Source organism: Drosophila ananassae, chromosome 3L (genome assembly GCF_017639315.1).
Source record: "Drosophila ananassae strain 14024-0371.13 chromosome 3L, ASM1763931v2, whole genome shotgun sequence".
Classification (NCBI taxonomy): Eukaryota; Metazoa; Arthropoda; class Insecta; order Diptera; family Drosophilidae; genus Drosophila; species Drosophila ananassae.
In genome coordinates this window covers 2,143,199-2,167,722 of record NC_057929.1, presented here as the reverse complement: position 1 = coordinate 2,167,722, position 24,524 = coordinate 2,143,199, and the positions used below count along the sequence as shown (strand labels likewise).

The 24,524-nt window shown below is 44.5% G+C and overlaps 2 protein-coding genes across 6 annotated transcripts in view; both read right to left on the bottom strand.

Annotated features, from left to right (window-relative positions):
* Nucleotides 1-30: 30 nt before the first annotated feature.
* On the bottom strand, nt 31-3,937 carry LOC6495465 (vacuolar protein sorting-associated protein 35). 2 transcript variants are annotated; one of them, XM_032450092.2, is made up of 7 exons: nt 3,799-3,937; nt 3,067-3,256; nt 2,271-3,004; nt 1,976-2,211; nt 1,019-1,921; nt 767-950; nt 31-711 (listed from the first exon to the last, which is right to left on the bottom strand). In XM_032450092.2, exons 1-7 carry the CDS (start codon nt 3,799-3,801, stop codon nt 550-552), a joined length of 2,412 nt encoding a protein of 803 aa, XP_032305983.1. In that variant the 5' UTR covers nt 3,802-3,937; the 3' UTR covers nt 31-549. The 2 variants fall into 2 exon arrangements, with proteins under 2 accessions (XP_032305983.1, XP_001958905.1); XM_001958869.4 differs by having other exon boundaries at nt 3,524-3,933.
* Nucleotides 3,938-5,664: 1,727 nt separating this feature from the next.
* The window catches only part of LOC6495464 (flocculation protein FLO11), a 37,723-nt gene continuing 18,863 nt past the window's right edge, over nt 5,665-24,524 (bottom strand). The window contains exons 2-15 of one of the 4 annotated variants that reach the window (XM_014907835.3): nt 24,328-24,523; nt 22,406-23,007; nt 22,179-22,311; nt 21,793-22,004; nt 19,868-21,331; nt 13,032-13,336; nt 12,063-12,164; nt 11,728-11,994; nt 11,166-11,260; nt 8,747-8,838; nt 8,134-8,326; nt 6,336-6,471; nt 6,080-6,220; nt 5,665-6,009 (exon numbers count right to left, since the gene is read on the bottom strand). In XM_014907835.3, the coding sequence (XP_014763321.2) occupies nt 5,892-6,009; nt 6,080-6,220; nt 6,336-6,471; nt 8,134-8,326; nt 8,747-8,838; nt 11,166-11,260; nt 11,728-11,994; nt 12,063-12,164; nt 13,032-13,336; nt 19,868-21,331; nt 21,793-22,004; nt 22,179-22,311; nt 22,406-23,007; nt 24,328-24,523 (4,056 nt within the window). In that variant the 3' untranslated portion in view covers nt 5,665-5,891. The other 3 variants (XM_032450102.2, XM_001958868.4, XM_044715750.1) reach the window with 3 other exon arrangements.

The following is a 24,524-nucleotide window of genomic DNA, read 5'->3' as shown; positions in this document are numbered from 1 at the left end:
ACTTCTTCTCAGGCCACACACATTTAGGCGAATGCTTCTCCAAAACACTTTGTTCTTAATTTATTGTTTAATACATAACGTATCGGGCGAACCAATTCGATAATCGATAATCGTATGTAATATTGTATAATCATTTTGTTTTGTTTAACAATATCTTCACATTATTCTTTTGGGAGAGTAGGACATGGGGGGAATATAGTAAGGGGATGTGAAGTAAAAATCTTCTGTTTTGAGGGGGTTATTTAGGCATACATAGCTATCGTACTAAGTAAATCAGGAAAAATAATCAAGAATGTTTTTACTTTGCACTTACAATTACGATCGAAATTAAATTGACAAAACAAAAGTCAGTAAGCACTCTGCTGTTTGGTCGAAGGCCCACAACTTTCCTAACCATGGAATTTCATTTTTCACACATGCAATTTAGATGCCAGAGCGACCTGCGGGCATTTGGATAACTAACAGTACAAAAACGGGCCTGGCGGGGTGCCCTCCTGGCGTTCAGCTCTCCGTTTCGTGCTGGGTGTGTCCAAGGTGGGTGGGCTGGGTCTAGTTGAGGGTGATGCCCGCAAAGGAGACCTCCAACGACGAATCGTTCGACTCCATGCGACTGCGTATGTGTGCCAGTGTGTTTTTGTAGTGGCTCTCGATCTGCTTGGTCTCCTCGCTTGGCTCCAGGTTGGGCAGCTCTTCGTTAACCTTGGCAATAAGCTAAGAAACAGAAGAATTAGTTTTCTTTTCATTTCTGGTGGTGTGAACCGTGTACCTGGTTGAGCATGGCCACAGTGATGAGCGAGTTTCCGCGCTCAAAGTAAAACAAATAATGGTTCAGCAACTCCACATACAACTGCACCTGCACTCCAGTGTCCAAGCACTGCGAGGCAATGCGAGCGCCCTTCTTCAGGCAGTCCAGGGTTCTCTTCTCATCACGCATCTCCTCGCCGTTTTGTCTAAGAATTAGTAACAGAAAAAAATATACAGATACATTTATTAGAAGTACTATGGCTTCCCAGCTTACTTTCCACTCCAGAACAGAGCTGCACAGGCCACTACCCCACGGCACTGGTCCGGCTTTTTCAGCAACTTGGAGGCGGCCAGCGCACAGTTCGTCCGTAGGGGCTCGGCATTCTCCTCCCCGAAACACGACGTCTGCTCGAAGGTGGACATAATAAGCGTTATGGCAGCCAGTTGAGCCTTCGAGTCGGAGATCTCGTCCTCGTACAACGAGAACGCCTGGGTCATAAACTCGTAGGCCACTGTTTCATGGTTCGTGTAGCCAATCTCGCCGATGACCAGAGCCCCTTGCAGATACAAACGCAACGCCAGATCGGCCAGATCAGCCTTGGCCAAAGCACTGATGGTGCTGTGGCAATACTGCACTATCTTTTGGCACTTCTTGTCCCAGTTTTCGTCCTGCTCAGAAATTGCCTTATACTTGAAGGCCAGCTGGTAGGCAGCAAAGACCAGTGGCGGCAAAACATGCTTCAGACGTGCGCCACCACCGTTGCCAAGGTGTTTGCGGGCAGTCTGCAGCATTTTGTACTGCATATCGGGCTCATCAGAGCGCATGAGATGGATGAACCTAGCCACAACGCCCTGCTCCTCGGCAAACTCTTCAGCATCTGCACTGTTGACCGCTGCGGCCGCTGGGTTGTCCTTATTCGTATCATCGTCCTTAATCAGCGGTGTGATAATTGTGAGTATGCTGTCCGCCTGGTCGGCCGTAGTTACAAGGGTCTCGTTGTCCAAGATGTTCATCACCAAATACAAGGCCAGAGATTTCCGGGAGGTGTAGTCAAACTTTTCAAGCAGTGGACAGAAGTTGTTCAGTTGGATAATAGTTAATGCGTTGTTGTAGAAGTCGATGCAGATGCGCAGCAGCCTGGACAACTCCTGGTTCACAGACAACAGATGTGAAATGCTAAAAAGATCGTATTAGTATCTCTAAAAGTTAGTCAATGGGCTTAACTCATACTTGTTCATGTTCATGCGCTGCAGGATTTGTGCAGTAGTGCCCAGCACTTTGTCGACATAATCCACACGATCTGGATACACCTTCTGAGCCAAGCTCAGCAAGGCAACCTGCAATGAAATGGTGTCTTCCAAGGGCATATCCATGCGCGTCTGTACGATATTGGCCACCTGGACGCTGAATACCTCAAATAGCTCCACCTCGGCAGGTATGATGGCATCGATTGCATTACCACTTGTCTGGAAAATAGAGACAACGTTAGTTTCCAACTTTTTTAAAGAAGGACAGTCCGGATTACCTTGCCACTCCGCTGATTATAGGCAGCTAGTCGTTCAATCAGTGAAATAATAATGTTTTTCACATTCACTCCCGTTTCCAGTTGGGCGCAGGACTTTAGGAAGGGGTCTAGGGTCTGCAGATGAAACTCATCGGGAAACACCTGGATGATGCACTCCATAAGGTACTCCTGGGCAATAGCATCCCGACAGCTGACCACCTGCTCCAGGATGCCTGGCAGGATGAGCTTCTGGTAGGTCTCCAGGGTAGCCGATTCGAGTTGCGACAGTCGAACCAAGTTAGTGCCCACTAGGATCTTAAGTTCTTCCCGTTCCTTTTCACGCCTCGTCTTCTCGCTGGAGTGACCCTGATGCTGCATGCGCACCCACAGCTTGTTCATCTCCGCGAAGTTCGTCAGAACAAAGTCTATGGCATCATAGACATTGCCCTCGTGCTCATTCTCGGCCACCATCACGTCGGGCAGAATGTTGCGAGTGCACTGTAGCAGGTAGTTTCGCAAGAACAGACCCCTTAAGGGGTGCTGCACTCCACGACACATCTCCACCAGATCCTTAAGGATGCTGCGCTTCAACGTCGAGTCATTCTTTATGTAAACGATGCCCACGGTGATCAGGAGGTACAGGCGGGGCACAATGGTGTGAGAGTACTGAACCAATTCGTAAAGATCCGTCTTTTTATCGCTCTTCTCGCTAAGATACAGCTCCAGGTGGCACAGCTCGTTGGTCACAGCCATATCTAAAAAAAAAAGGAGGGGCTTAGTAAGAAATTCCATTCCCTGATGACTAAGTGGTACTTACACAGCTCGTAGTAGCTCTTGGGGGAGAGCAGCGAAGTCCGCAGCTCGCTGAGCATCGTGCTGGCGCACTTGAGCGAGTCCAGCATCCGTTCCTTGTCCAGGAAATGGTTCATCTGGAAGGCCTGCTTGCGGGCCGCTCCGATCGCCTCCGCGAGCAGCTTCTCCTGGTCATCCAAACCATTCGGCATGGTCTGAAAAGAAAGACGGTATTTAACATCATTTGGTGGCGGAAACATGGAGCCGAGCGAGATTCCAGAGAACGACAGCTTGAGATAAGTTTGCTGCGAGAATGAAGGAAGCAGCGGTGACAGCAGCACGGCGTAGAGCGGCTCCGGAGGATTAGTTGAATGATAAGAGGCCAAGAGAAATGTAGAGAGAGAGAGAGTTTGATCGAGCGGACGAGGCACACACACATAGACACATTGGCAGGGGGTGGAGCTGGAAGTTGGAGTATTTACCCGGGGGAAGGAGGAACTGGACACCTGTCCACCGTACGAGGACGAGCTCCAGGGGTACATGCTGGTGGGTCTTGTTGATTGTTTGGTTTGGTGGAGGGGGCGTTGCTTCTTGCTCTCGTCTCCGCTTCAGGAGCTCCACTTGCGTCGACAGAGGCGCAGTCAGCGGTTTGGATCGGATTTTCGGCTTGCTTTTTCTCGAATTTCAGGCACACAGCTTGGCCAATTTTCGCTTTCCCGGCTTCTGGCGGCTACAGTGAGGGCCTGGGCGCACTTACCATTACAGCGGCTTGAGGGCGGATCGAGTAAAACCAATTATTTTCAATTGAAATTAGGGTTTTATGAAATTTGCACAGTAGGTGGAAACAGTAACCAGTGCTGCCGACTTAGCTATTTTCCGGTCATATTTCGATTTAAAAAACTGTTCGCAACAATCGGTTATCGGCTTATCGGTTAAAGCAACCGTTTAAAAATACCGAAAATGTTAAACGATTTTTCACATAAAACAAGATAATTTTAGTAATATAAAAGTAATTAATGCATTTTTACTATTGTCTTCATTTAATAAATTTTAAAATTTTAAAGAAACCTTTCTTTTAGAGGCTCTGGAAAATCAAATCTGTTAACGCACTGTTATCGCATTGCAGGCTAGTAACGAAAGATTCCAAAGATGGCGGGAAAATTATTCAATTCAAAATAAACCATTTTATATTCAAAACCCTTAGTTCTCTTTTAAAGTCCCATCCACCTACCATCAAATTGAGACACTACCACCATTAATTTGAAATTGAACTTTTCACATTTATTATACACTCATTAGACACATATTATCGGAGTGAGAAAATTGAAACATGCATTCAATCGATTATCCTTCACCACCTGGCCACGTCTTAAAACTATGGCTGACTTTCGCTTCTCTCTATATAAACTGTTGTACAATCTGTGCAATTCAAGAGTGGTCTATCACTGTCCTAAATATTTTGTCGGCTCGAATTTATTCTTAAATGTTTTGAGCTAGAATAATACGCAGGTGACGAGACAAAAATGCAATTACATCTATATATATGTATATAATTTTTATATTCTTTGTATAGGATTGGTATAGTACACATATGTAAGGATGCTGGGGATTACTTCAAAGTTCCAACCGGTTCGCATTCCGTGATATAGGCCAGAACACTCATCCAATTAATTCCAATGTGCTGCTGCAATTGTTGGTGATTATAATACTTAATGAAGTATTAATTAATTTAATACTTAAAATAATGGACATCTAGATTATGGGTATAGTGTGCAGCCCTAAGCTGTGTTGACATTCATAGTTAAAAATCTCAAAACTCCATCCGACCTCAATATTTGATAAAGCAGGTCGCAGCATAATATACATCATATATTTTATTAACAAAAATTATTTTGCTTTTGCTCTCGATTTTTTGTTTTTGGTTATATTTTGTGGACCTTGTGTAAATCACATGTTCAACTAATGTAAAACTACTCTGACACGAACCTAAATATAGCCCTTCTGTGTAAATCTAGAGTTTTCTTTGTTATCTTTGATTAATTTCGAAAATGGTCCCGACTAACATGAGAAACCTAGTACGTGCCGGTTGTGGGTGCACGATGGGCTTCTTTATGCAAAAAACAAAAAAAAAAGTCTAATGTTAACAACTGTGACAAAATTCCTAGTTCTATTTAAGCAAAATTGCACAAATTGGTTAATATTTTGAATTTTTTTCTGCTCCCTCTACTTTCTTTTCGATCAATCGAATACTGAACATTTAACAATCATATGAATATTTATATTAGTTTAAAATGCAATTCAATTACCATTTAAAAATTTATAACTACACATATATAATTAACAATAAATTCCATTCGGCGAACCAGGGCCAAATCTTTGCAAAATCAGTACAATTGGTATCTTATAACTTTCTCATCTACGAATAAGGGTTAAATATTTTAATTTTATTTTTTTTTTTCGAAAAATTATTGCTTTTTGAATTTGGTTTCCATTGTATTTTGAGTTCTTTCAATCAAAACATATAACTTTTTTGATCCAGTCGAAACGGGGGTAAATTGTGTCCCGAAAAATAATCCCAACTCATGCTTAAAAGGTAAAATGAAACGAAAACCATAAGGAAAGAATTATAAATAATAGTTTTATATTTAGACAAACTATATACAGCGATAAATAGGGCAAATGACTAGCATAAACTAAAACTAAAATTATACACAATATATACAGTTCTTGGGAATGAAATACCCCCGGTAAGTGTCGAGTCTGTTTTTTTCTTTATAACTTAGGTCTAGGATCTGGCATACTCTATAGGAAATATATATTTTGGGTTGCGGCTTCTGGTTTGTTCCGCCTTTAGAGCACATGCAGATTCTCGCAACTCTTCGACTTGGAATCCCGCGTCCAGACGCGTCCCAGCAGACCCTTCACCTTCAGACTAGTGGAGGTTCGTGACCCACGGTATTTGCGAGGACTGTAAAAAAAAAAGGAAGAATAAAAAATTACTGGCTTTTTTTGATAAGCTGTCAGAGGCCGTGACTCACCTGCTTTGCGCACTGCCCGGAGGCGTGCCCACCGCCTCCCCCAGAGGACCCAGCGGGGTGTTGGCATTCAAGCAGCCGGCATTCAGCGGCGAACAAGCCCGACGCTTTGACTTTCTAATCGAACGCTTCCGGAACAGATCCCTGGAGGAACGAAACACAACACAACCAGGTGAGTAATAAGTCATAAAGATAAACTACCAGAAGTACTGGCTTTAAACATTAAAGATTTCTTTCAAAAGAAACCAAAAAAACGTACCTGGACTTTTCAGGATTCTCCAGCTTGAGCCGTATCTGAGATAGCAGACCCACCAGAAGCTCGTCCACGTTGTGATTGATGCCCACCGAGGTTTCGATGAATTTACAATCGTAGGCGGTGGCCATGGCCTTGCCCTCTGCAAAAGGTGACGAGGAGAAATGAGTGAGTGGTTAAGTGAAAATGTGTGGAAATTATGGGCAACGGGCAATGGCAACCGTCGTCGAGCTCACTTGGCCACCCATCACCCAGTTAATCAAATCAAATGGCTTCGCTTAGTTAACTCTGAGTTGGCCATAAAACCTCAACTTGGACTCGGATTTGTATCTAAACACGTTGGGGCTGTGGGCTGTGATGTGGGGCTTCCCGTCCGCTCGTCTGTCACGTCTGGTGCACAGTTGTGTACACAGCTCGTAAAATCTGAAGCATCAAAGTTAGCTGGATACCAAGGTACATACATATGTATGTACAAGCCCTGCTGCAAATTTTATGACAAGCTCACATTTTTATTAACAATGAGACGAAAGTTGACCAATGCCCTTAAACATATAGGGTATATATATATATATATATTTGGGTCGTTTTATTACAGTTTAATAGTAGGTCGGACCTCTGAAAAACCTTTTCCTAAGCTTTAAAGACCTAAGCTCTTATCCCTCTGACTTTTGGCTGGAGTTAGGTCTGGATTTTCTAATTAAAAGTAAACAAAAGTGCCCAGCATCAGTATTGAATAATTAGAAAACACTAAAATATTCAAAAAAAAAGTTGGAAAGGCAAAGTGGAAGTCTATTAAATATTAAGCGCCCGTCAAAATGTTTGTAAAGGTAATGGAGTGGCAAGCAAGTATTGTATATTAAATATAAATCACTACTGTCATGGATGGACTCTTCTTTCAATGCACACATATATTTTTTCCAATCGCTGTGACATTGTATAGATTTATGAAAATATCTTTTATCCAGACGTTTCTGGGCTAAGCGCACATTTTATTATTGCCGGCGGCATAAAAAATTCTATAAATACTTTATGAAATTAAGGCGCCGCATTAGGTGGACAGGAACTGGAAGCCAACCCAGAGGGCCACCTAAAATTGTAGCTTATAAGTAGGGGGATGACTGTTGGGTATTTGCTTGGGAATGGTTCGGAGGTGGCATGTGGCATCGCCTTGTTTGCAACAATAGGCTTATGGGCCTTAAACCGTTGCTGGAACGGAACACATGCCACACGGGACGAAATGTAATCAATTTTGCGCTGAAACAATTTCCCTGCCATTACATTGGCGGAAAAGCTTTGGAACCCTTCCACCTCCACCCATACCAATCCCACTCAACCCAGTCCCCAACCACTCTCATAATAGCAAACGTAATTTAACGGAAAATATTGAATTACTTAGATGAAAGCAACCGCTTTACCTTCGTCTTAAAGGGAATCCGATATAAAAGTCAAGTGAAAGTACTTGAGCAGACGAAAAAAAGACCCCCGAAATTGGCGACCTTCAATTGTGGAAAATGTGGCGTCCCCAGCGGACCTCCCATCACCCTACTCCACTTTCTCCCCTACAAATCTCTGTCCCTTGGTCTGTGGGGCATCTCTCTTTATGTTTGTGTTTGTGTTTGAGTAGGCCAACCGCCGGATGACTTCCGCTTGGGCAAACTTTTCAGCAGTGTCCTTTCTACATACACCCACCCAGAGGCACACACCCACAACTATATCGATATCTATTTTTAACGGAACCATCCGAGCACACTCTTCAGTGTTAATGAAATGAGGAGAACCGATTGTGTGCAATGGTGTCATTTACCTTCAGAGGTGACCAGGCGACTCCTGGCCAGGTCCGCCTTGTTGGATACCAGGATGACCGCCTTCTGGGCGATGTTCTGATTGGTCCAGAGCACTTGCAGTACCTGCTCCGCCACGCTGAAGCTGCTCCTGTCCGCCGCCGAATAGATGACGCAGTATCCGTGTGGATCGTAGTTGGTCAGGCACTCATCGGTCTGTGAATGGAGGTGACACCGAGATGACATTGAGTGAGGTTGAGAGCTGTATCTGGGTCTGTGTCAGTGATGGTGTTTGGGGTATCTTTGTGTGGGTTAGTTGATGGCTGTGCATGCTAATGGCATTATGAAATGTTGCAGAGTGCAGGAGATGGCACCGATGAGCATTTACATGCACAGTTGATGGTCAAAATAATAGGAGAGTGGTTGCCAAAAGGACACCAGAAAAAACCAATTACCAGAACCTATTAGGCAATCTATTGAAAATGTGGCATTTTCAATTCGTTTAAACTGGCCAATAAATGGGCTTTGGAAAATGAATCTTTCGGTTTATTTCACTCTCACTAATGAACTATTGAAATCACTATTATTTTGACCTTAACTGCTTCATTATGTTTGGATTTGTTGAGTGACACTTACCGTCATTTCGGTGTATCCATGGTCGATGAATATCAGCTCGGACTCCTCGCCGCTGAGTAATACTGATACGGCCTTCTCGCCGGACTCATCATCTGTACACGGTCAGATAGTGAATCAAGTTAGTATATGGCATAACATGGAAATGCAATAAATAGTCTGAATAGTTTCGATCAAGTTGCCAACTTAAATGTCAAGCAATGAAATGAATTACAATAACAATTTCGGCAGTGCAGTGCAAAAACAAGGAGAATGTGCACAGTCTTGGAGTGGTTTGGATTATTTACAAGTGTCAGGGGGAGAATTTACATGCCAGAATTTGAATATCCCATTAGCCAAGTAAAATGAGTGTACAAAGCCCGGAGGTACTCCGGAAGTGTTGCCCCCAAATGTATGCTAATTCATGGAGAATATACAATAGTTTGACGCAACGAATATGCAATGTAATGTGCAACATGAATAGGTATGGTGATGGGATTTAGGGGTGGCAAGTGCTCGAGGCTTTTGTGTGACTTGTTATTGTTTGTGTTAGTGAGTGAGTGCTTTCTCAATTATTATTCATTTAACTTTTTTCCCTCTTTTTAATTAAAAACATAGAAGCTCTATGTGGCATTTATTTATGAGAGGCCATTATTTGTTCATCGTGCTCAATGGCAATCAATAAATGCAACCCCACCTACTGTGGGTGGCATGGCTGCCCCCTTTGACCAAATCATTAATTAAATTTCATTCGCAATGTTTGTGATGTGCATAATCATTTCAATATCGTGGCAAGGCAATCCTCAAGGCTGACCAACTGCCCATAAATCACAAGCGAAACAAAGGCCGCAATCGTTTGACAATCGATTGGAAAGGTCTACTCTATATGGTATATACGAATATATAAGCTGATATGGTGTGTTGTGGGTGGGTGGTTCGTTGTGTGTCTGGTGTGCTCCAATTTCCGGGGCGTGGATTGTGGGCAGGTGTGTGGTTTTTTATTACTTTGGTTTTTTGTTTTTTTTTTTTGGTAACTCTGAGGGAGGAGTTTGTCTAATAAAAGTAATAGAACTCAATTGGGAATTCGTAAGGTAAATGCATTAGTTGGTAAAGTGTTTATCTAGCTTTTGGTTAAGTTTATTGTTTGGTTTGAAGAGTTCAAAAGCGTTTCAATTGTATTAAGATATTTGGATTAAATATTAAATAGTAGCATAATTAAAAGATTATTATTATTATTGTTCAGTGGCTTTGTTATTTTACCGTCGGCGGCTTTTTCAATTAGTATGCGTATATCACAGTTGCCTAGATCTGATTCGGTTTCACAAATCAATTTTATATACAAAGATGTTGTTGTTCATATCGGTTGTTGGTTTTTTGATTGTTGTTGTTGTTGTTGTTGTTGTTTTTTATATCGAGTTTTGTAGGGTTAGATTGAGATACATTTGAGTTGAATATGATTGGTTGATATTCGGAATGGAGAGAAACAGAACAAATTATCATTTCTTTATAAAAGATAGTATGAGACAATAGGCAGGTATACTGTATGAGGTTGTGTGTTTATTTTTTATTTTTGGAAAAGCATTTACACGAGGACTGTAATGGCTGGCTACTTAATTTTGGTTACAATTTTGATCTAAGGAGCATGGAATTGGACAGAATACAATGGGGTTTTCCACATCAAACTCTTATAGTGCTTTGTTCTCTTTTTAATTGGGTCTTCTCATATATTCAATTGTTTACTCGAATCTTTTCATTCACTTCCCGGCCCGGGAATGAAACAATTTTCCGTGGCCAATTCCACTCCTTTATAGAATCGCAAAAAATCCCAAAATGAGGCGAATTTATTTTCATTGCAGCAGCAGCAACAGCAGCAGTAGCGAGCGTTTGTTATGCTTTTATGCCAATATGTGTGTTGACCCATTGGGGGGTTGGCAATAGCTCGACGGCACACTCATAAAACGCCCAAAGGCAGAAACAAAAAAATAATAAATAAATAAAAAGCAAACCAAACACAGACTAAAACACTGAAAACTCTGAACTCAACAATAAAAAAAAAATAAATTTATAAAAAGTTTCCAGACTCGGAATTATGAAAAGCCATTTGATATACGAGCACGGAAAAAGGAGAGTAAACACAGGACACTGAAACGGAATCAAACTAATATCAAACAGACAACTGAAAAGTTACCAAATAAGACAACAACACAATGCAACACAACACTTACAACAACAACGAGCAGGGTGGGTCGTCGGTGACAACAAATGAGTTATGAAATAAAATGAAAAAATAAATCAAAGCACTCGCTCTCAAAACAAACAGACAAATAGACTCAGGGATATATATATCCAAGGATATACTATGCAGTGCACATTTTGGTTGGGGGAGTGGCAGGGGGCTGGTGAGGACTTGCAAGCATCTGAAAAAGTCTTAAGATCCACTTACCAATGCTCGTGTCATAAGCATGCAGGTACTCCGATGTCATAAACTGCGACACCAGGGAACTCTTTCCCACCGCCGGGCCACCTAGCATTAGGACTCTGGAAAATTGTCATAAGAAAAAAGCGTACAAAAGTCAATTAGAAACTCTGTGTTTACTTGCACCAAAGTATTTTGCAAAGTCATCCCAACAATAAACAATATTTTATTGGTTTTTCATTAGACTGTTTTCCATACTTTTGGGTCGTAAAGATAAACCAAAACACACAACTTTATGGTCGGAGAAAAAAATTACATAAATAAAGAAACAAACTGATAAAATCTCATATTGCAAAAAGAAAATATTACTGTCGTGTGGCTAATTTAATTGTCTAAAATGCCAGATATCATAAATATTTGGAAAATATTTCAAAAATTTCTAGTAAATATGGAAAGAATGCCCATTAAAATGGTCATAGTTTTTTGTCAACAACTTTATAGATGGGGGAAATATTCCATAAAGTATTTCCAGATGGGAAATGCAATTGAAAAACTTTCCAAAAATGTTTCCACTGTACGCTTTTCTCACCTGTATGGCCCATTGCCCGGATTCGAGGTGCTGCTCTCCCGGCTGGATGCCAGCGATGTCCGTGCGGAGGTGGATGTGGGGGCGGATAGCTGTTGCTGGGCGGTCAGGTGCTCGGTGCTGGAATTCGAACTGGCCACGCTGTTGTTGGAGCGACTGCGACGGCTCTTTAGTGAGTCGCCGCGATTGACCACGCCCTTGCCGGTGATCGAAAAGTGCCTCAACCTGTAGTACTCCTCTTCCACTCCGGTGTTCGGCATGGAAGCCACTCTGTTTGGGTTTTGGGTTACATCCTCATTACTACCAACTCCCTAATGAGTTTTAGCTGGCTAACATACCTGGATCTCTGTTGGGGCAGGCATAACTGATTCGGTCTTCCCGATGCTCGGCTTCCGGGCATCTTCACCGACTGGGAGCGGCTGTGATGGGGTGAGCCATACCTGAAATGGGAGAAAAAATATCCAAACGACATCGTTAGTAGCAAAGAGAAATTTGAATCCTTTGTGTTCCACCTGACTATTGTTTGAGAAATGCAACAAAACTGCAGATGACAGCGGTTTAATGGAGATCTAGATGTCTCTCGAAGCACCATCCAAACAAATTTTACCTTCCGTTGCACCTGGATGCCCCGGCAACAGTGAATGCTAAAAGACCATGTGGGCGCCCAAGGACAAGTGTCCTTGGCATGCTGACAGCCACACGAAAGCCAAAATGAAAATATTGATAATTAAAATGCTCCCAATTAGTGAAGCAGTCTGTTGAAAAATTCCATAGAACTGGCGGAAATTAATTCATTGCACTGCATTTCATTAGAAATATTTTAAATATTTTTGCAAAATGACAATCAAATTCAGAATCGGCGGCCACGTGTAAGTCAGAAATGTTTGTTTTGCGTACAAATATTTTTGTTTCGCTGGCGACGGGACGGGAAACTAAATAACGAAATGCAGACAAATACCAATGTACCGTATATGTTCGTAAATGGCAACTGGCAACAGGTCGTATGAGTAATTTGAAAAGTTATGACCCATCATCGTTGCGAGCTTGTTGCAATGCAAACACTGCTGGCAGGTGAAGGTCATAAAAGTGGTACGACCGTTCCCTTTTGATCTTTTTTCTCCTCTTACTTGTTTTTTTTTTTTTGTTTGTCCGGTTGGCCAACGGCCATTTAAATTGTGATTGCATTGGGCCGAGAGGGAATTTTTACGAGAGCCTCGAAAATCGATTGGCATTCAATCGGAAATTAAATCTAAGGCCCCGGCCATAAAATGTAATCCATCAAAGAGTGTTTGGGGGACTGGACTTACCGCATCTCAAAGTCCCGCAGCTCCTCGATGGTCAGCGTATTGGTTACGTCCAGCAGCTGGCGCATGTTCTCGTCCCGCTTGTGCTGTTGCTGCTGCTGCTGGTGGTGCTGATGCGGATGCTGATGTGGATGCGGATGCTGGTTGTGGCCGTGGTGCGGAAGGTGATGCAAGTGAGCCGGTGGATGTGATAGTTGCTGGGAGTTCCGCTTTCGGGCCACCAGCTCCTTGCCCTGCTCCACGCTGATAAAGTCGCCCTCGTTCTTGATCAGCAGCGTCTCCACCGTATTGTCCAGACTTAAAGATGGCTATTTAAAGAAATTATGAAAAAAAAATAGAGAACGTAAGAAAGGAGATTGGTGATGGTCAAGTGGAAACAAGTCGAAGAAAGTACTCATGGCCCGATGATTTCATTCATTGCCTCCCTCTTGATGGGCTTATGAAATTGTGGCACAAATAGTGCTTGCAACACTTGAGCCCCAAGGATTCGTTCTTGTTTCCCCAAGGGCTTTCACTTCAGTTTGCAAAGTTTTTGCTTTATCTGCACACCTTGAACAGGTGTTCGGGCTGTTGGCAGAAGCCTTAAGCCCTCGCATTGCGTGTCTGCAGTTGCAAATTCGAATACACTTTTTCATCGCAATTCGTGTTGAGGTATTTTATCACAAAAGTTTCATTTTTTTTGCCCTCGATTAACTGGGCGAGTATGGTAGATCTAATGAGGTCTAGTAATGGCCTCAAATGAAGGCCTGCTACTTGCTAATTTGTCTACTATTAAGGTCTACTATTAGTATTATATATTTTCCAACTAAAGCTTTAAATTTCTTAGACTGCGGGCAAGAGAAAGAAATAGGAGCCAGGCAGGTTGAATTAACAAGAAGAACTGCTATAAATTACCCAAAACACTCGGAAAAAGTCTACCTGTGCAGAAAACACCCACCACACCCTGGAGAAGGCATTTATTTATTCAGCAACTGGCGAAATTAATTTGTGTATTTTATTGGCAGGCTTGACAATGAAACGGAAAATGGGCGAAAGGAAAAACTTTGCCTGCATTTCGCACAAAAAGCCAATTAATAATGGTGTGTCTAGCAGGAGTGTGTGTGTGGCTGTTTGTTTGGAGGATTCTAATGATATCACAGCGCTCGATTTCAAGCCATTCTAACCATTCTTCTGCTCAGTCAAATCGACAGCCCACACACGCGGTCGTATTAAATACTTTAAGTGGCCAACAGAGGGAAACTTTTTGACGAAATCCGACCCAGGGGAGCAATTCGACGGAAGAGGCGCCAAAGGGAATCTGTGACACTTTCACTGATGACGAAAGTCGCGAGAAAAGTTACCCCCGCGAACAGCCACTGCCACAGCTACATCCACGCAATGACGCGTTACATGCGGCGTATGAGTAATATTGCTTTGGACATGCTGCTGTGACACTGCTCTTTTTCGTGTTGGCTGCCATTTCCTATTTTCCCCATTACACAAACGCCGAAAATAGTTTTCCTTGCATCGCTGAGTGCGTCGAATCTTGTTTTTTTTCGTCTCAGTTTTTTATATATTTTTTGTCGATTATTTTTAGCAGCAGATTGCAGTGGAAGAAACAAGTTGCCACACACCCGGGTTCCCAAAGACCACTAGGATAAACAGCACAGACTCTTAGGGTAGCACTTAGCCATGAACGTTGTCTGGTAATTGGGAATAAAATTGTAAAAACTACAAATATTCCTCCATTGCTCTCTTTAATCTTACACTCGAATGCCCTTTTAAAGCCGAACTTGAACTTTTTGTTGTCATCCGACTGGGTATCCCTTAGTCAAGCATCAAGTGTGTTTGCTTTTACTCTTTACTGGGGAACACTCGTCGTCCAGCTGGGAAAACTACGCAGCACTTTTGTATATTCGGACGCACTGGAATTGGCCATTAAAAAGCAAACCGACTCGAGGTGTTAGGAAAATGTTAAGCACCCTCATCCCGATCCCCATTCCGATCCCGAATATAGCTGGCAAATAATTTGTTTGCCATCGCCCAATCCAAATCGAGTGAAAGTGATAAAAAATCTATCCAGAATGAAAGAATTCGAGAAATTCGATTGTCAAAGGCCTGGCCTACGTGCCGAAGGACACGGATGTGGAATGAACAGAGGCTACCCTGGCCTTTGCCAGCCAGAATCTAATCTGAACAGGTGAAAAGCAGAAACAATTGTTTGCAGCAGAGATGCCTTCGAATGGAATGCAATTAGATGATGTTTTGTTTATATGGAATGCAAACTGCAAATTGAATCGTTCGTAATCGCATTAAATGCAATCGCACCAACCAGCTATACTATGGTGGTGCTCCCTCAATCTCAGCTATGCGGAATGTCTGCATAAATTATAATTGATATTACAGGAGCTGCCAGCTCTCATTTCACACCCAATCGATTTGGGGAGAAAAGCTATTTTCCACCGCCGACAACCCGCCGCTTAAAAATACATTTAGTTTGGTAAATATGCCTCGGATGGATGTGTGTGTGGAGCGCCATGCATGCAAATCACTTTTCATGTTTTTGTTTCATATTTTTTGTAGCCAGGGTCTGCTGCCACGGTTCTGTGTTCAATCGCCTGTGAAATCCGGCTAAAGAGCTAGAGAGAGCGGTTCGGGGTTTCTGGCTATTTTCATGCCGCACGAATATTAAAAATAAAATACATATTTATAATAAAGCATACTTGCTACCCTGGTGGGGGGTCGGCACGGATCTGGAGGCACTTTCGGTTTAAATTGTGTTATTCCAAACACAATAATTCACTCGCTCCTCCGAATCCCCATACCCCAAAACCACACAAATAATGATGTTTTCTGGAATGATGGACTTCTCTTCTGCGAACCAAAATGAAAAACATACAAGGCAATTTTTCCTCGTTAGGGGATTTTCAGTCGAATAGTGTTCACGCATCCGACGCCTGGGCAAAAAGTGCAAAGTGCAACATCTTCCAGGTCCAGGTAACTAACCTGGAGGCTGCAACAAACTATTCACGCTGCTTGGATGTGTTTCCGCGAATGATTATTTTTGGTATCTCTGGCATATGCACAATAACAAGAGCCGAACATGTAGATCTTCCACATACATATATCTCCTTGTATGTTTATTTATAGCAGAGGTTTATTTATGGCAACTGCAGATTCTGAATCAGATTCAGATGCATCTGTGGATGCAGCAAATGCAGAAGCGCCAAGAGAAGCAGCAATTGCAGCCTTCGCCAAAGTAAATGGGGTCAATGAATCCGCAGTCGCAATGAAATTGCAGGAAATGTAAGGGGATTGCGCCCAGTCCCAGGTGCGGTGGCAGTTCATAAATCAACTAATTAATGTCACTTTGACTTTATAAGGCAATTGGCCTCGGGGCGAATCGGCACAGCCGAAGACACCAGAGACCCACTGGCCCCAAAAAAAAGCTGCAGGATATTTGCCAAATCGGACTGGTTGTTCGGGGGTGTCAGGTGGCCGAATTAAGTAGCCGACCCGTTGGCAATTATCAAGTATACGCAGCAATAGCGTCCAGCTGGGAGGAAAGTTCATGCCGGGTAATTGGTCTCGGCAAGTGCTGTCTTGGCTAAGGTTGAGGTGAACCTATGTTAATCGAGCCCCTGAACTCGGCCGAATATTTAGCGTTATAATTAGCCGTGTTGGCAAGTCCCTCTGGCGGGCAAGTGGCCCTGACAAACAGTTGCGGTTTCGGCTGGTGGCTGGCTGCTTAGCCGAGTCAATAACCGTTTTGGCCATTTATCATTTATCAATGATCGGCAAATTCTGGCCGTTTCCACGCAACTAATCGAGTGAATGACCGCGCCGCAAAAGTGAAAGTGCCAGAAGAAATGTTTGCTGCCAAACTGACCTCTGAAGGCTGGCCCTCGCTCGGATAATGGCCGGTTAATGTGTTTAGTTTTTCGTAATTAGCAGATTTTTCATTCAATCCCTCTTTATGATTGCCGTAATTAGTGATTAAATCAGAACCGATTTTCCACACAAGTTTTTTCCCTTTCTCTCTGTCCGAGGCAGGAAAACTGGCAAGGACACTGACTGGGGGAAGGCGTGTGTGTGTGCCGGATGGACCTTAAGCGTGTTTAGCCACAGTTTATGGCAGCCAAGGCGAATGCATTCTCTCATACACATACTCACACACTGGCCTGCAATCAAAGGAAACGATTTTTACACGATTTACAAGCCCCCGCACCATCCTCCGTCGCTCCATCCTGACCACTCAATGCAAAATCAATAGGAAACAACACACCGACAATGGGGTAAACTGGAAACATGTTTGCGTTTCATTCGATGTTTACTTTGAAGGTGGAAAAAGTGCCAGTGATAGGCGGGTGGTGGGGATTAGGAGTAACCTCCAAACGGTAGACCCACCCCATCCCATCCACTGGACGGGCGGCAACTACAAGGCTGCACTCGCACTCGCAACCAAGTGCGTGTCTGCTAATAATTCGCCAAGGAACTGGGAGAAAGGCACGGCAAGGGGAAAGGTATCTGCTAGATAAATGGCCAGGTATCGCCGGGGACGCTTGCAATTTATGTAGATTTATACGTCTCGATGCCAGCACATGCTCGCCAAAACTTATGGCCCAATCGATCTGCGCGAAAAACAATTACACTTTACACCCTCAAACCGACTGAAAGTGCGGTGGTTCTTTCGAGAAAATCCCCCCTACACCGGACGTGTTGTTTCTTTTGGGCTATAACCTCAATGCTCTTCCAAACATAATACTTTGTTTCCTCTTCTATCGGCACCAGGAAGTGCCTTCCATATAGGTATTATGAAAATACATATATGTACTGGCCCCCTCATGTCTTTATGCATCATGAAGAAAAGTTCGGAGAATGAAATGCTAACTCACTGCCGATTACAATGAAATCGTTAAATAAACTCGAACATTTATAACTGTATCTATATCTGAATATGTATCTTTATCTGAGTCTGAGTCTGTATTTATATCTGTGTCTGGGTCTATGACAAGTTCCCCATCCTATAGTCGCAGCAGCGGCCTTTGCTTTTATGTTTTTATGATCCTCATTGAACAAGTAAATAAATAAGAGGAAAACAACCTGCTTGGACTTAATAAAAAACAAAACTGGGCAACTGGGTCCCCCTCATCATGTTGTTGGTAGTTTATTTTGACAGCTGTCATCTTCCCGCTGAGATGAACGGAATTATAAAGAATATGCCAACCCCCTTCAGTGTGCAATACTACGCCCTCATATTTTCCCTGTCAGTTGCAACATTTTAATTATTTACGACAAAATTCATTGTGTATTCATTCACTGGAGCTCCGTTTTTGGGCCAAACGATAAGAGTGGGAGTCAGGAGTGGGGTTTGGAGCGGTGTTCTGATAACAATTTTGGCAAATTCCGATCTCGGAGAGAGTCAAGCCCCAAGCAAAGCAGAGCGGAGTGGAGTAGCAATTTATGGCCAAATTGACGTCATCGGGAGTCGATAAATCTCGCATGTTGGTTGTTCGATGGATCAAGGCATTAACTGGCGCTATCTTATCAGCTCTTCATATATCCTGGGAGCCCCCCTACACACCGACTAGTTGTTTGGCTCATTAGCAAAATCAATCAAGTGGGCCCGTCAGGGATTTTGTGATAAAGTGACTAATAGTTACCTCCTTGTACCGCTTGGAGAGACTGCGGCAGATGCGTTTGTAGAAGGGCGCCATGATTTACTGCGTCACAGTATCTATATTTTATGTACTTGTACTGGGGGACCTCGAACTGGATGTCAATTTTCAGGGATTCACTTGTAATTGTCTGGTTTTATTACTGTTTGTTCCACAGCTATTGGGTTTACATAGCGACTACACAAAATCACAAATTTTATCATGCAATTAAATTTTAATATGTTTCTTGTCTATTTCTGATATTAAAATTGTTTGTTTCGACGCTGATTGGAGTCTACGCGCGCTTCAATTTGTCTGATTGCGTTGCTGTGCTTACGAGATGCTCGGAAAAACTGAAGCGATCGCCGGACCCGTGCCTCTTTTTATTAGCTGTGAACATCGGCCGATGAGAGTGCGAATCAGATATAGAATCCGAGAGTTACCGAGAGCCAAGAGCGCAAACAAAGCGGAAAATATCTGCTGGACGATAAGGAGCGGGACTACCGATTGTTGGACAAAGAGAGCTTCCTTTTATACGACTATATAGGCGTGAATATCGGAAGAAATTATCAATAGATGATGCCCATAAATAAGTAATATCTCTTTATAAAAGATGTGTAACGACAGCTTCTGGGAAAATTAATTAATCAGTGTGACATGTACTTCTATAGGCGAACTTCTACTTCTTTTATAAAAACTTTATAGGTCCAAACGTTAGCATCATGTCATATTGTCCACCCAATGCATTTTTCAGATTTCAAGAGGACCTCCCATAAAATTTGAGAAAAAATCGAAAAAATATTTCGTTCCCAGGTTTTGATGCAGATTCATGGGAAATCGATCCCCAAATCGATTAAGGTATTCCGCTTGGGAATCGGATCAATATTGGCCAAGATATGGCTATCGCAGGGGGCCATTTTGTCGTCCCTATGCCTTTTCCACATTTTGAAGGGGATGGCCCATAAAATTTGAGAAAAAATCGAAAAAATATTTCGTTTTCAGATTTTGATGCAGATTGATGGAGAATCGATCTACAAATCGATTAAGGTATTCTGCTTGGGAAGCGGATCAATATTGGCCAAGATATGGCTATCGAAGGGGGTCATATTGTCGTACCCATGCCTTTTCCACATTTTGAAGGGGATGGCCCATAAAATTTTAAAAGAATTTCTATTATCTCTTTAATCTATGTACAGTACTTACTTGCTGAACGACAATAGTAGCTCGGGGCTGTTTGCAAATGGCAGCTGCCTCTAGGGGATTGGGGGTCACATTGATAGACCTATCACTTCCTCCAGTACGATCCTCCGTCTGGATGTAGAAATGCTCCTCCTTGTTGCGCTGCTTGTTCTTGAAAGAACGTCGTCTGGCCGAATCCGTGGGACTTACGGCCGACTCACTGCCCGGACTGGGCATCATGTGATGCAGGTTCAGCATAGAACCCGACCGCGAACCGGAAGCAGAGCCAGAGCCGTGCTTGGGAGGAATCTGCTCAAACTTACTGGCAATGTCGTCGAACTTGTTCAGCTCGGCGTAGGAGTGGTCGCTGGGCGAGGAGGAGGACTTGGCCTGGGGATAGAAGGCATCCGACTGCGGCACATACTGCTGGTTCTCCCGAATCGTCGTGTGGATCACTGAATCCGGCCGGATGCGTTTGGAGTTTTTGCGCGACGGGGGACGATCCCGTTCCCAATCCCGTTGTTGGTCCTGATAGTGCTGCTGCAGCACCTGCTCCTGATGACTGAGTCGGGAATACTGCTGGAAGATGTCCGCTCCGGACTTGCGCTCGTACACCGAACAATTCTCCGCCTCATCGGAGTCACTGCTGTTGCTCGCCGTGGTGGTGGAGCTGGGTGCAAAGCACTCCCTCTGGATTCGCTCGTAGTCCAGGGCCTCCCGATCGAAGGGGAACATGGTGCCAGGACCGAATGCCTCCTTGAGGCACCTCTCGCTGCTGCCGCTGGAGGAACTGGACGAGTACTTCCGCTGCTGCTGTGAGGATGATGATGGCGACAGCTGGTGGGGTGGAACATTTTGATTGTTCTGCCGTTGCTTTTGCTTCATGGAGCTGCCGAAGAAGTTGCCCTCCTTCATGGTGGGCGGTGCCGAACTGACCTTAGCTATGGCACCCGTGGAGGCGGTGGGCGTGGTCCGTCGCTTTTCTCGCTTGGGACTAGCCCGACGACTGTGCGACGGCGACACACTGGGCGAGATATGGTTGGGGTCCCGATCCCGAGGACGTAGTTTCTTGCTGCGATTGCCGACACTGTCGCCGCTACGCTCGTCATCCTCCTCGTCGCCCTCGCTGGCGGCCACTGTGCTGGGGCTTCCCCCCACCCCGGCTCCAATTCCTCCCCCTCCTGTCCCAGTAACTGCTCCTAGTCCTGCTCCAGCGCCAGCACTCCCTTCATTAGCATAGCTCTTGAAGGAGAAGTGACTGGCGGACTTTTCGCTGCTGCGCGCCGACTTGGGCGACTGCGGGGGGTCAAAGGTGAAGTGCTCCCGCCCCCGGGTGGATGGCGGTGGTGCCGTGCTGGGCTCCCTTTCCCGATCACGCTGTTGGCTTCCCGGTGAGTGACTGCCCGCTGGGTGGCGCCTTTGCGAGGATAATAGTGGTGTCGTGGAAGTGGGTTCTCCGGTCAGGATGGATAAACAGGATTCCTGGCTCTGCAAAAGTCGAGTGAGATGTATTTCTTAACATATGGCTAATTACTTGACCAATATATAGGTACTAATAGTAGAAGGACTCTGATGAAATAACATTATTAATAAAATTCTCCATAAAAGTTGTTTGAACTACGAAAGCAAGTAATATCCTTATTTCTTTTGATTAATTCAAGGAATTTGTTCTGGCAAAATGAAAATTGTAAAATTTTTACTTCTGTATTGGTATTAAGTATACCCTAGTTTCCCGTTTAATAAAAGAACGCAATAAATGTCCTTAGTTACATTTTCTCCCATTTTCTAGGAAATCGAAAAAAAGCCATGTTTCGGGCATTAAAAAACAATAAAATACTCAAAGACACCCTTCAGAAATTCCGGGAGTAGCCCTTAGCATGATTCAGGACCGGAAGTGGCCAGAGTTCACCCTGCACAGAATTTAATCCGCAATTTATTTCCGTACTCACCTCGGTGCTGTCCTGCAGATTCATGTCCGGCCTGGGCGGATACCTCGAGCAGCTCGTTAGTTCCAGCTCGGTGGCGCCACGGCCGCCGCCACCACCACCACGTCCATTGACGCCCGTCGCCCTGTCCTCGTGCTCCGAATCGATGTGGACGGCGGTGAGCAGGGGCTCCTCCAATGAGCTGAATAGCGGCTCGCTTGGACCCGAGTTGTCGCCTAAAGGCCGAAGGATACAACAAAAAAATACGTGAAAAATTAAAAGGACAACCAGGAATGAAAAGAATAACAGAAGGCGCGCAACGGGCCAGATTGATTAGTTGATTAATTAATAGGACCGCGGGAGGACATCAATCAAGCAATCAGGATGTACCACAGGATGCCCGCACTTACCCAGGTCCAGGGAGTCGCACGTCTCCGACGTGTCCGTGTGGGTCACATTCGTGATGAGCGTGCAGGCCGAGTCCGTGGACGTATTGATGGTTGTGTCCGGAATGGAGGCCGAGGAGGTGCCCATGACCACCAGCTAACAAGGAAGGGGAGAGCATTAAACCATTAGTGTGGAAACAAGTAAACTTTAAGGTTTAATTGAATATCCCGTATAACTTTAATGCACCTACCTTGGGCACTCCACCCGACGTGGTCATGTTATGCATGGGTCCGCCCACCGAGTTGTGATAGGCACTGGAGACCGGGTTCAGGGGCAGACCGTTGAGGGGCGTGCCCGAGGAAGTGGAGGCATTGATCTTGTTCTTAATGCTGCGCCCGCTCTTGAAGTACAACCTCCGCAGAGCCGTGGCCGCTGAGGAGCCGGACGCACTGAATCCATCGTTGTCCGAGCCGCTGGAGTTGCTACCGCCTGAGAAGATGCCGCTGCCGTTTAGCTGGGCAGCCGCCCGGGTGGCCGTGGGCGTTGAGGGCTTTGATCTGGAGGCATTGCCCGGATGCGAGGCATTGGAGATTCTTCTGGCACTGGGACGAGGCGATTGAGTTTGGGGCTGGGGCTGGATCTGGGCATGCGGCTTGGACGGCGGGGCTGGGGAGTTGGCTCGCGGAGCTGACGGTGACTTGTCGCTGGGGGATTGGCCCAGAGCCAGGGCCATCATCGCTGCCGAGCGGGTGCTCATGTAGCCAGCAGGAGGCTTTGACTTGGCGGAACTGGAGTGGTTGCTGCTCGAGTTGTGGTTACCTTGTGGAGCATGAGCCAAGGATGCCGTCATGGCTGCGTGTTACAAAAGAGATAGATGGCACAGTTAGAGGTTACAATCAAAAGCAACTGCGGTTAACTGTCTTCCTGAGACACATCTTTCAAGCCTGCGGTTTCCTATTGCGGTTTCAAATGTGAAACAAATGGGTATTGCGGTTGGAAAGGGTCTGAAGTAAGAATATATTTAATCTATATATGGCTTAAACAATATGCTTTGTAGTGTATAATGATTTAAAATTCTGGGAATATCCCTCATTTTCCTAATTATTCTTGTGGCTTTAGCCTACATCTCCTTGGACATATTTCGTTGAGCCCTTCTTGGCCTGCCACCCAGTGGCGCCGTTCGGTTCTTAAATCAACAAATAAAATCGATGAGCTATAGCGTGACAAGCGCCCCTTATTCGCACCCCAACCCGCGGTCGTCAGTGTCGCGGTCTCACATATTGCGCCATTAAGTGACTCACATTCCCTCCCCGGGCGGATAGCTTGTCTCCCCGGGGAGGTGGTGGTGGTGCGCCCAATCGAGGGACTTTCCCTTGGGATGGAGAGTGGGAGTGAGATTTTCGCACGTAAACATGGCAAACTTTTCGTGGAAAAACAAAGCACACAATCAAACAGCGTCGAGATAATAATCATCAAATAATCGAATTCCATTCCACAATTAATTGTGCGGACAACGGAGTATCCCTTCCACCACCCCCTTCTCTTTTCGAATTGTGGTTTGTTGTTTTGGTCGAAACCAAAACCACTCAACTAGATTCCCCATAAGGTTGCCACATAGCCACTGCAGGAATATGTGGAATATGGTGTGGAGGTCAGGGAACTCGAGGCACAACAAAACGAGGTCGTCTCCGTACGACTCCGGCGGAGACTTTGGCCCAGAATTCGCGAGAAAGTTTGACAGGGCCGGAAATTATACGGGCAGGGCCATTTGCATGTTTCCATTCTACATTATTTACACAAATGTCGCGAAAAGTGTGTCAACTACCAGGCCACAAATCTTGTTCCACGCCAAGAATAACTATAGCTTCTGAGAAAATCTAGTGCTAGTTGAAAATGCATTTAAAAATCATTAAAGATTTCAAGGGAGACGAATTGATTTCTCAGAATAAGCCACCTTTACAGTCCTGATGGGTAAGAGGATTATTTATGATTGAATTTCTCCTATTCTCTCCATTTCCCAGAATTAATTTCATCCTATATTTTCCCAAGCAGAGAAGCCCAGGCGCTTTATTGCGAAATCTGCACTTAAAATAATCTCTTAAATATTTTTCAGAATGAATAAATTCAATTAAATGCAGAACTTAATGCAAAATAAATTTAATCAATACAAACCTCTGGCTCCTCGACTTCTGGATAATCCGGTTCCTGTCCCAAGACCTGCTCCCGATGTGGTGGAGCCGGGGGAGGAGACGTTGGCAGACGAGGCGGAGGCGGTGGGCGGCGATGTTATAGGCCCCTCGAGGGCGGCGTGGGGCGTTGGGCTGCTGGCGTCGCGGAAGATGGGGGAGCCGGGGACATAGCGATCGGGC

What these genes read in the sequence shown, in the direction of transcription:
- LOC6495465 (XM_001958869.4), bottom strand. Translation starts at nt 3,583, where the DNA reads ATGTACCCCTGGAGCTCGTCCTCGTACGGTGGACAGGTGTCCAGTTCC. An exon ending in CAAGAGCTACTACGAGCTGT is followed by an intron (nt 3,005 to 3,066) that starts GTAAGTACCACT and finishes TTTTTTTTTTAG; the next exon opens with ATATGGCTGTGACCAACGAG. An exon ending in CAGCGCATGAACATGAACAA is followed by an intron (nt 1,922 to 1,975) that starts GTATGAGTTAAG and finishes CGATCTTTTTAG; the next exon opens with CATTTCACATCTGTTGTCTG.